This window comes from Cucurbita maxima, unplaced genomic scaffold (genome assembly GCF_002738345.1).
Source record: "Cucurbita maxima cultivar Rimu unplaced genomic scaffold, Cmax_1.0 Cma_Scf00052, whole genome shotgun sequence".
Classification (NCBI taxonomy): domain Eukaryota; kingdom Viridiplantae; phylum Streptophyta; class Magnoliopsida; order Cucurbitales; family Cucurbitaceae; genus Cucurbita; species Cucurbita maxima.
This window is the reverse complement of record NW_019272068.1, coordinates 72,474-84,407: the sequence shown is the minus strand read 5'-3', so window position 1 is coordinate 84,407 and position 11,934 is coordinate 72,474. Positions and strand designations below refer to the sequence as shown.

Sequence of the window (11,934 nt, the reverse complement as noted above, 5' to 3'; positions counted from 1 at the left end):
AAGGGGAGGGGAGGGGAGGGGAGGGGAGGGGATGCTCGGCTACTGCCCACTGCTAGGTGTCGGCAGCAGCTGTAGCCCTCACTAACCTTTGTTTTTTCCAATCATTAATTCCAGTCAACTCACCTTCCTTTTCTTATAAATTTATTTTTTCTTTTATAAATTTATTTTTTTTAAAAAATAGCTGAATTGATTTTTTTTTCCCTTTTATTTAGAATTTTGGAAAAAAGAGAAAAATTAAAAAAATTAAAAAAATTAAAAAAAAATTGGTTTGTTTGGTAGTAAATAGACATATAGAATGACATGTTTGGGTATGAGGACAGACTGTCAGTGAATACAGTGCGGCTTTGTCCATTTCTTACCCTCCCACTACGCAACTTAATTACATAATTTAATTTTATCTAAAACTCAGTAATTTTAATGTTTTTTTTTTTTTTTACAGTTTTAATATTACATTTAAAAAAATTAAGCAGATTGGGAATGATTGAACCGGGTTTACTTGATTTTATCTGTTTTTTTTATTATAATAATAAATTCAGAATCCATTAATGGAGAATTTTGACTATTTTTTTATTTATTAATCAAGTATCCAATGTGGCTGACAACTAATACGTTGGGCATTTTGGTATTTTTCTTATATATAAAAATTTATTTAATATTATACCAATTTAAGTATATAATTGATTAAATATTAGTATTTTTGTATTTTATTTCTAAAAAATATATATTAGAATTATAGGAAGTAATTGCCAAGAAAATTCCTTCTACTTCACACCCCATGTGCTTCAATTTAATGTGTTCAATCACATGTTCTCACAAAATTTACCAAATTGTGTCTCATCTAAACGTGCTTGCATATTTAAAATAAAATAATTTATTGAAAATTATGAACTAATTTATTTAGATTTTTTTTTTATTTTTTTTATTTTTTATAAGAGTCAACCATGCTCGATTTTTACCAAGTTAGATGTCTTTCTAGTTTACTTACAAACTTTTTTAAAGAAAGATAACTTAACAAATTAATTCCAACCAAGAGTTGGTTAGAAGAGAAATAACTCTTGAATGGAACTTGAAATCTATGATAGTCACTCCTAGATTCAAAAACGATTCACTCTAGAATCAGCTTGATCTTAACTAATCCAATGAATCGATTTTAACATAAAACATAAAACAAGGTTTGGACAATAAACATCAAACTCAAACTCAAATTGTTAGAACACAAAGTTTTTGTATTTCACAGTTATTTTAAACATAAATGAAATTGAAAAAAAATATAATTCAAACACAATATAGTTCAACTACCAACTACAACTACCATTAAATACAAATTGAAAAAAGACGAGGAATTACATAAATAGTCTTAAATGAAAGACAAAAAATCTACTCATTCTTTTCTTAATTTAATGCTTAAATCTTCTTCTTGTAATTGCTTCTTCGAGTCTATACAATGATCCGTGGTTGGATTCTTATTATTATTACACAATTTTAAGAATCCCTAATTGAATCAACTATGGTAATTTATATTTAATTAAGTTGGCATTGCATGCTTAGGTAATGAAAATGCATTATTAATTAACACTAATTAATTATATGTTTATCATTGTGAAAATGTTTGTGTCAAATAAAAGTGACTTTAAGAAATAATTATTGAAAAATAAAAAAGGAAAAAAGGGACCTCAATAAAAGCAAATCGACCATACAAAAAGGAGAGAAACTTGCATTATTGGTTACCAAGATAATAATAATAATATTTCATTTAAACTTTACTAATAATCATTATTTATATTTATAATATATGTAATACACGGTGTTCCATATTTATATTAAGATTTGAAATTTAGATTCAGTACGTGATGACTTTAACATTCCTCAGCAACATAATTATGTTACCTACTTATCTTGAAGTGGTTCCACGAGGAAAGACTATCATCATATATTCACCGTTACATGTGGAAATAGAGACTGTTATACGTGCAACTCCCATCATATCAAATATATTCGATGTATGATATTGAAACCGTTGGAAAAAGAGGATGATTCGCAATAGGAGTGTATACGGCTTGGGTTGAGTAAGATGTTTTTTTAGCAACTTGAAATCTTGGGTTCGTTAAGTTGGTGATCCAAACAGTCAGAATAGAACTCATAACCCAAGCCAACCTATTTTCGGGTAAGGTTGGATTATTAAGTTTTTTTTTTAAATTATTTTAAAGAATCTTACTTATCCACGGACACATTACATTACTAACTAAAATCTCAATTCAAATATCAAACATTCACAATTCACCTGTCACAATTCACCTGTGGTTAGGTTAGGTTAGGTTAACACTTCAAAATATAGTTTCTACACAAAAACTAGGAGCGAAAAACCAACCAAACTGTCCTAGTTAATCAATCATGTATATTAAAAATAGCAACGGAGTCAAAATCACTCAACATAAAATCGTTTCAATAATATTGAACTATCGAAAAAAAGTTTACCTTGTTAATATAGGTGGTAATTATCAATTCATTTAAGCATTTTTTAATTATCATATTCTCAGGACCACTCTCGTTCGAATATGGTCTTGAGTCATTCATGTACCCTCTTCTTTACTTCGGAGTCATATTCTCACTAGATTCTAGTTTTGTTTCTCCCCGAACTACATCTTATTAGGAGCGGTTTCGCCAAAATACTAATTTTAACATGTTTTTTTTTACATTTAAATAATGGCACTTGCTACACCAAAATAGGGAGATTTTATATATTTAATAAATAATTTAAAAATATCTAATAAATCACTTTAATTTTAGAAGTCAAATATTACTTAAAAATGAGACATTTAAGCTTACTGGAAGGGGTGGAGATCGAACAACGAGACATTTAGGCTTTAGTAGCTACGTGGATTGATGGAAGAGAAGAAGTTACTAGGTTGTACTCGAAAAGGGACGCCAATTATAGACTGCAAGGTTAAGAGTCTAGAGAACCAGTACGCAACAATTGTTGAGATGCTTCGACCAACGTGTAAAGATTTGGCTGGAACGAAGAGTTCAAATGATCGAGACGGATAAGGAGGTGTTCGATTCATGTGTATGTATGATTACAAATTCATAATTAAATTATTATTCTAGTGCACTATACTAACATTTCCACCATGTTTGACAAAAATCGTGCTACAAGGTTGAGTGTAGAAGCCTCTACCTAGATGATATCAAATGCTTTTGAGCAGGTAAAAGAATTGTAGAACCAACATCACCGAGAGGTATTGGAAAATGAGTTAAAAGATAACCATTAAAATTTCGCATAAGATTTGAGTATTTTAAAAAATAATGAGTAAGTGACCCCACTCACTATGGTGTTGCCGAATGAAAACACATGAAGAATAATGTGACCTATCATTTAAAACCGTCTTCTCTTACGTGGCTTTCTAGTCGAGACAAATTGAATGTGTAATACTTATTTACACACGACTCACATGTGCAAGTCTGGGCCTACTAGTCGGCTTAACTCCTCTAGGTTGCAACTAAACACCTAGCGGGAACAACTAATTTCATATTGTTTTTTTTTATTTAATTAATTAATTAAGTGATTTTGTTTTATTTTATCATTTTATTTGTTTTAACGGTTGTTACATGGACAAATTGACCCCTTGGGGAGAAAGGTTTGCTTATGGATCCTAAAGTGCAGTTAATCTGCTTTTTATAAAGTGGGGCTCATCAATCTTCTTTGTTTGCGAGAATGACTCATAAGAGGACCCAAACGACCTAAACTCGAACCGATAGAATTATACTACCGTTGTCAATTTCGTTCCTTCACACCCAAGATGCTCATGATGTCAATGAGTTTTTTTTCCTCTCCCTATTATTAACAAAAAATAAAAAATAAAATTTAATGGCTCAGATCCACTGTTAGTAGATATTATCCTCATTAGAATTTACTTTCGAGCTTCCCAGGCTTCCCCCGTCTTTAAAACGCTTCTACTAGTAGAAAGTTTCCACACATTTATAAATGGTGTTTTTATTCCTCATCTCCAACCAATGTGAGACATCAAAATGTTAATTTAAATATTTAAAATTTCTAATTTCATATTTTGTTATATTTAAAAAGGATGAAAAATATGAAAATAATTTAGATTTTTTTTTTAAATATGAAGAATTAATTAAGAATGGAGAGACAAAATAGTAAAGAGTAGAAAAGGGGTTAAAAAAGAATCAAATATTTGAGCTAATAAAGAATATCCTATATTCATTTAAATTATATTTCCAATTCTTAATTTTGTTTTAACATTAAAAAAAAAAAAAAAAAGAGTCGACCGACAAAACGAAAAATAAAATAAAATAAAAAGAATATAAACGTTAAAAAGAGAAGGGTATTTGTGTCATTTCGCAGGAAAGTGGCAGCAGTAGGGACATCCCATCTATTCCATTTAAGTCCAGTCAGTTTAAAGATTCAAAATCTCGCGATATATCGCACGACCGTCGGCAGACTCGCCGCACGTGCCCCCACGTGACCGTTGCCCTACTCTGCCCCCCCGAACTCTCAATCATCTCTACTTTTTCTCCAATCTCTCTAATTTTGTATGAAGTTTTACCCCAAATCGGTACTGTTTTCGGCCGGAACAGGCAAAACCCACGACGTTGCCGCTTGTCCGCCGCCGGCAACGGCAGATCTGGGTCCCATCCCAAAGGGGTTGCTGATAATTGGATTGGTGGAGAGTGTATTTTTTTAATGAAGAGGATTGATGGGTTTGTTTTTGGGTATCGTCGTTTAGTGATTTACGCGTTGAAATTGTGGTTTTAAGAAACCCCCAATTAGATAATCTCTGTAATTGGGGATTCTGTGTGTAAAACTTGGAGTGTTTGTCACAGATCGAGAATCCACCATGTAATGCACAGACTCCAGCTGGGACGATACTGGGTCTCACAAGAAAAGAATCATTCATTGCGCAAACATCCAATTTCTTTACCTTTTTCTTTCAAATTTTTATGGACTTTCTATTTTTCTTCAATTCATTATTTTTATTCCCTTTATTTCTTGTATATCTAAACCCCCCCCACCTCTTTCTCACTCTCTTCTTCTCTCATAAACACCTGTTTAGGGGTCTACTTCTTGTTCTTATTCTTTTTTTCCATTTGGGTTTTTGCTGGCTATGGAAATGGGTGCTTGAGAAACTGAGTTGAAACTTCAAACTCTGTTGAAGTTTGGGGATTTTGTTGTGAGAGTGATGATAGAACTTGAAGGGTTTCTTTAAGATTCTGATTTCTTTCATTCTTTTCTTTTGATTTCAACTCTAATGGATACCAAAGGCCGACTCATTGCTGGTTCTCACAACAGAAATGAGTTCGTTCTAATCAATGCTGATGAGGTTGCAAGAGTAAGTCATTTTCTTTTGATTTCTACTCAAAATGCTGCATTTTCCACTCAATTTGTGATGTTTCTCGCTTCTTTTGCCTCTGAATCTCTCCTTTTTATGCCCCTCATCTTGTTCACAATCCCAGTGTGGATCTTGAAGTTTCAATTACAGATTGTGGGTGATGAACATTTTTCTTTGATACCCTTTATCATCTGAAGTTTCAATCTTCTATTACAGATTTTCTTTGATTATTTGGTGTCTACGTTCTAGGGGAATTCAGCTTCATAGAGCAGATCTTGCCATTATCGTTTTTCCCATCTAGTCATAGATTTCAGAGCTAGTCAATGCATCCGAGTTATGAAGTTTTGATTCTGATTTTGTGCTGATTTCTCATAGATCCTTCTCAAGTCAGTTAAATGCGTAACCAGTCTAGTTTGTGGAAGAAAGTTGTTCTTGTAAATCCCTTTAATTTTTTCTGGGTTGCAGGTGACATCTGTGAAAGAGTTGAGCGGGCAAATTTGTCAGATCTGTGGGGATGAGGTAGAAGTCACCGATGATGGAGAGCCATTTGTTGCGTGTAATGAATGTGCCTTTCCAGTTTGTAGACCTTGCTATGAATATGAAAGAAGAGAGGGCAATCAAGCTTGTCCTCAGTGCAAAACTAGATACAAGCGTCTCAAAGGTGAACGAACGAACGAATGAATATATGTTAAAGTTCATTGATGATACTTCATTCTTTTGACTTACAAAGAATTTATATTGATTCAATTCCAGGTAGTCCTCGGGTTGAAGGTGATGAAGAAGAAGATGATATTGATGATCTTGAGAATGAGTTTGACATTGCAAACAAGGATCCCAACAGTTTATCTGAGGCAATGCTCTATCCTCACCTTGCTGTCGGTCGTGGTTCTCATGCTAATGGTTATGGAAATACGGGTTCCGACCTCGACTCATCCGTTCCGACTGATATCCCTCTCCTCACCTATGGCCAAGAGGTGAATCTCTTCTTCTTTACAGTTATACCATCAACCATTTTCGTTCTCTTTAAATTTTATTAATCTTTGATTGTGCTATTTGATCTGAAGGATGCTGGAATTTCCTCCGATAAGCACGCTCTAATTATTCCTCCTTTTATTAGCCGTGGGAAAAAGGTCCATCCAGTGCCATTCACTGATTCACCCATGTCCGGTAAGCTCGGTGGTGAATTCTTACGCATAATGAAGTCTGTTAGTGAATCTAGCATCTATCATTGTTTCTTCTGGGTATGTTTATGTTTACTTTGTATGACTGATATTTACCGTGATGTTGCAGCCAATCCAAGGCCTATGGATCCGAAAAAGGATTTAGCTGTGTACGGATATGGAACTGTTGCGTGGAAGGAACGAATGGAGGACTGGCGGAAGAAACAAAATGAAAGGCTTCAAGTGATTAAGCATGAAGGTGGAGGTGGAAAAGGTGACGATGAGTTCGACGATACGGATTTGCCTATGTACGTCCCTTTTTAGGCTTATATTTATTTTAAGATGTGTATGTCTATCTGCTGAAGTATAATTGATTCGAATATCTGCTGAAGTATAGTTTTTAGTCATTGCTAAACGTGCCAATATACGGGTTCGGAATTTGGAACTCTAGCTACTACTTAAGGCATAATGTCATCGAAATAGTTTGCTTTAGCTTATGGTTTTTTTAATATTGTTTGTGTAGGATGGATGAAGGGAGGCAACCACTTTCCCGAAAACTGCCCATCTCCTCGAGCAAGATAAATCCATACAGAATGATAATTGTACTTCGTATTGTCATCCTTTGCCTCTTTTTCCACTATCGTATCCTCCACCCTGTCTATGAGGCGTATGGTCTGTGGTTAACATCAGTAATATGTGAGATATGGTTTGCTGCATCATGGATATTGGATCAGTTTCCGAAATGGTGCCCCATTGTCCGAGAAACTTACCTTGATCGGTTATCGTTAAGGTACATCCCCTGTCTCCTTCTGCTCCGTCCTCGATCTCCCCTTCCCCTTCTCTCCTGTATCTTAGTTTTCTTTTGTTACATGTTGGTTCAGATATGAAAAAGATGGCAAGCCATCTGAGTTGGCTTCTATAGACATTTACGTCAGTACGGTGGATCCATTGAAGGAGCCTCCTCTCATCACAGCGAACACCGTCCTGTCTATCCTTGCCGTAGATTATCCAGTAGACAAGGTTTCATGCTACGTTTCAGATGATGGTGCTGCCATGCTTACTTTTGAAGCCCTTTCGGAAACTTCTGAGTTTGCAAGAAAATGGGTTCCTTTCTGCAAGAAGTTCAATATCGAACCTCGAGCCCCAGAGTGGTATTTTGCCCTGAAGGTCGACTATCTGAAAAACAAAGTTGATCCGACATTCGTCAGGGAACGACGTGCAATGAAGGTTTAAAAATTTTACAAATGTGTGCATGATTTGACTTCTACTGTATTGAAATAGTTTCTGGACCTTAAATTCGACTTGGCTTTATGCAGAGGGACTACGAAGAATTTAAAGTTCGAATCAATGGGCTTGTTGCCATGGCTCAAAAAGTTCCGGAAGATGGATGGACAATGCAGGATGGAACTCCATGGCCCGGGAACAACGTCAGGGATCATCCTGGAATGATTCAGGTAAGAGGATGTTTCTTGATCCGATCAGCCATTATACATACTCGGCGTATTGTTTTGTAAGCATTTTCTGTAATTATCTTCTGCAGGTATTCCTTGGTCAAAACGGGGTTCGTGACTTGGAGGGAAATGAATTACCTCGTCTTGTATATGTATCTCGTGAGAAGAGGCCGGGATTTGATCACCACAAGAAAGCCGGTGCCATGAATGCTCTGGTTTATATCTGTCTCTATCTCTCTGTATATAACATTCAGTTCACCATTTACTAATAGATACCATTTGATTCTTCAAGGTGCGTGTCTCGGCAATCATCTCCAACGCTCCATACATTTTGAATGTCGATTGTGATCACTACATCAACAACAGCAAGGCACTTAGAGAAGCTATGTGCTTCATGATGGATCCAATTTCTGGAAAAAGAATATGCTATGTGCAGTTTCCACAAAGATTTGATGGGATTGATAGGCATGATCGATACTCAAATCGCAACGTTGTATTCTTCGACGTAAGTAAACATTACATATTCTTGGACTCGTATATTCTCGAGAAGATGTTCTATTCCCCCCATCATAACAATTAATGAAATGCTAAGCTCTCTTACGTTATGAACGCGATTTCAGATCAATATGAAAGGATTAGATGGCATTCAAGGGCCGATTTATGTCGGAACTGGGTGTGTCTTCAGGAGGCAGGCTCTTTATGGGTATGATGCCCCTGCCAAGAAGAAAGCACCAAGAAGGACTTGTAATTGTCTGCCAAAATGGTGCTGCTGTTGCTGTGGAACTAGAAAGAAGACTAAACCAAAGACCAGTGATAAAAAGAAGTTAAAGACCAAAGATACGTCGAAGCAGATTCACGCCCTCGAAAATATCGAGGAAGGTATTGAAGGTATGTACACGTTTCGAAACTTGAAGACGTGCATATTTCAAAAACTTTGCTCACAACATGTGGGTCCAATGCAGGAATAGATAATGAGAAATCATCACTGATGCCCCAAGTTAAGTTTGAGAAGAAGTTTGGGCAATCACCAGCATTCATTGCTTCCACCCTTATGGAAGACGGTGGCGTGCCTGGAGGCGGGACATCTGCTTCGTTGTTGAAAGAAGCCATCCACGTAATCAGTTGTGGTTATGAAGATAAATCCGAGTGGGGTAAAGAGGTATGAAGCCAACTCTCCCGAACTTGAGAAGTGTATCGGTTTTTGAACACGCCTTTAATATTGTTATTTCCTGTATCGTTGCAGGTAGGGTGGATCTATGGGTCTGTTACAGAGGATATTTTAACTGGTTTCAAGATGCATTGTCATGGATGGAGATCAGTTTATTGCATTCCTAAAAGGCCAGCATTCAAGGGTTCAGCTCCTATTAACTTGTCCGATCGTCTACACCAAGTTCTTCGGTGGGCTCTTGGATCTGTCGAAATTCTTTTAAGCAGGCACTGCCCAATATGGTATGGATATGGATGTGGTTTGAAATGGCTTGAGCGTTTCTCGTACATAAACTCCGTTGTTTATCCATTGACATCGATTCCATTGATCGCTTATTGTACCCTGCCTGCTGTCTGTCTGCTTACTGGGCAATTTATCGTCCCTGAGGTATCATACTGAGTTTTTGAAAGCGTTCAATTGTTCGTTCCTTTTGTTGGGTTTGTTCTTCGTTCAGCTGAGTGAGACATGTTTTTTGTTTGATGTGCAGCTAAGCAACTATGCGAGTATCATTTTCATGGCCCTTTTCATATCTATAGCAGCAACCGGTATACTAGAAATGCAGTGGGGAGGTGTTGGGATTCACGATTGGTGGAGAAACGAGCAGTTCTGGGTTATCGGTGGTGCATCGTCCCATCTTTTTGCTCTTTTCCAGGGTCTGCTAAAGGTTTTGGCTGGTGTTAACACAAATTTCACGGTCACGTCGAAGGGAGGAGACGATGGGGAGTTTTCGGAGCTTTACCTCTTCAAATGGACATCGTTGTTGGTCCCTCCCTTGACCTTATTGATCATAAACATCATTGGAGTAGTCGTCGGAATTTCAGATGCCATCAACAATGGTTACGACTCATGGGGTCCGCTCATCGGTAAGCTTTTCTTTGCATTCTGGGTTATTGTCCATCTGTATCCATTCCTCAAGGGTTTGATGGGGAAGCAAGACAAGGTACCAACCATTATCATTGTGTGGTCAATTCTTCTATCATCCATCCTGTCACTTTTATGGGTCCGAATCAACCCGTTCCTCGACAAGGGTGGCATTGTATTGGAAGTCTGTGGGTTAAACTGTGACGACTAAGATAATGCCAAAACATACACGAAAATGAACGGTTGAGTGTGGGGACTAGAAGTGGTCTCGAGCATGCGTCAAATAGAATACGGTAATGGTACTCGTACTTGCACTGGGGCCGAGATTGTGAAGTATGAGTGTCGAGTGAAGAAAGATGAGTTGCAAAAGGATGCTGCTTGTCCTGGATTATTATTGTAGATATGGAGGGGATTTGCATATCGCACATCATCAAATATTTGTTGTCTCTGCAAACGTTTTTTGTCATTCATTCTTTTTTTGTTCTATACAAGGGTTTTTTATTTTTGTGGAAGAGACTGTAATTTATATATCTGTGTGTCTGTGAAATCCAAGAGAGCACATAAACATAAGAACAAGGGACTTCTTCCTGTTCATCATAAATTTTATCCCTTTCTCAATAAGGGACTTTTCCTGCCCTTTTTGGTGGTTTTCTCGAAGATTATTGTTGTTGTCGTTGTTGTCGTCGTTGTATCCTTTGTTGTTTGTAAATCTCTCTTAGGGTTCTGTTCTTCTTTCTTTGTGGTTTCATTTTTAAGCTCTCCCATTCTGCGTTCTTGTAGTCACAATAATTTTGGTTGCCATTTTAATGCAATAATTAAGGACTTCCTTGCACATCCTTTCTCCACTTGTTTTATTATTTGTTTCATAATTTGGGGATTTTGGAGTTCGTTGCTGGTGGTGTATGCCTTGCAATTTTGTGTTATTTTGAGTTTAAGATTTTGGGCTGGTAAGGTAATTTTAGTCGATGAAGATTTTGTTGAAATAGGAACTCTTGAACTAAAAAAAATTAACATCTCATACAAAATTTAGATCAATCAAGAGATAAGACTAGAATTAGAATAAGATTTAGGAGAAAAATTTGAAACCTTGTTTTAAATGGAGTCATTCCACTTTCGAACTTGATCAAAGTTTGATTGAATGGGTCAGGTGCAATATCTTTCAACAATAGTTATAGAAGTGGGTCGTTTTGTGGGATAACTTTTCCCTCGAGCTCGAGGTTTTAATTGCTTCACATACTTTGGTTGACTTTCGCTTTACATGCTTGATAAGGAATGAGTTTGAGTATTACTAGTGTTTGAGTTTGAGTATTACCAGTAACATCCACAAATCTGATCAATTACTCTTCACCTCTTTGTGAGGGGACATACCTATTTCCTAACATAAGAATTGCTTGAAAAGTTAGAAATGATGCTCAAATTTTCAAGAGGGAAAGTCTCAACTTATATAGCTCAATTTAATTCATAAAAAAACTGCTTTTTACAGTTGATTATGTGGGAATTTATAGTCTCCCTACCACTATCCTTCAAATGCGAACTAAAAGAAACTATGACCATGATTCGCAAACTTACCACTACCCTTCAAATGGTCATTACAAGAAGTTAGTAACTCCCCCACTACATCTAAAGGACTAATGACCTTTCTCCCCGAAAAATATTGTTCTTTCTATTTCTTGAACTTGTTAATGACTATTCCTTCTGGAATGTAATTTTGTTTTTGTAATGATTCGAGTTTCTGGAATAAAATCAAATAAAAATAAAATAAATAATTAAATGTTCTCATGTAATCTTCTTGAAAATCGAGGGATTTTCTGCCCGACATTTATTTTCTAATAGAAACATTCCTATGTCTCTAAGTTTCTTATCTTAAAACCCTAGAATGCCTTAATGGATAATGTCTTGAGATTATT

The 11,934-nt window shown here is 36.1% G+C and overlaps 1 protein-coding gene across 1 annotated transcript; it reads left to right on the top strand.

Moving 5' to 3' along the window:
* The first annotated feature begins 4,779 nt into the window (after positions 1 to 4,779).
* On the top strand, positions 4,780 to 10,861 carry LOC111471446 (cellulose synthase A catalytic subunit 2 [UDP-forming]-like). The gene is made up of 14 exons (XM_023117173.1): positions 4,780 to 5,348; positions 5,814 to 6,009; positions 6,102 to 6,322; positions 6,413 to 6,515; positions 6,639 to 6,816; positions 7,032 to 7,298; positions 7,390 to 7,735; positions 7,825 to 7,962; positions 8,049 to 8,174; positions 8,252 to 8,464; positions 8,580 to 8,847; positions 8,922 to 9,118; positions 9,203 to 9,553; positions 9,654 to 10,861. Exons 1-14 carry the CDS (start codon positions 5,268 to 5,270, stop codon positions 10,236 to 10,238), a joined length of 3,270 nt encoding a protein of 1,089 aa, XP_022972941.1. The 5' UTR covers positions 4,780 to 5,267; the 3' UTR covers positions 10,239 to 10,861.
* The last annotated feature ends 1,073 nt before the right edge of the window (positions 10,862 to 11,934 follow it).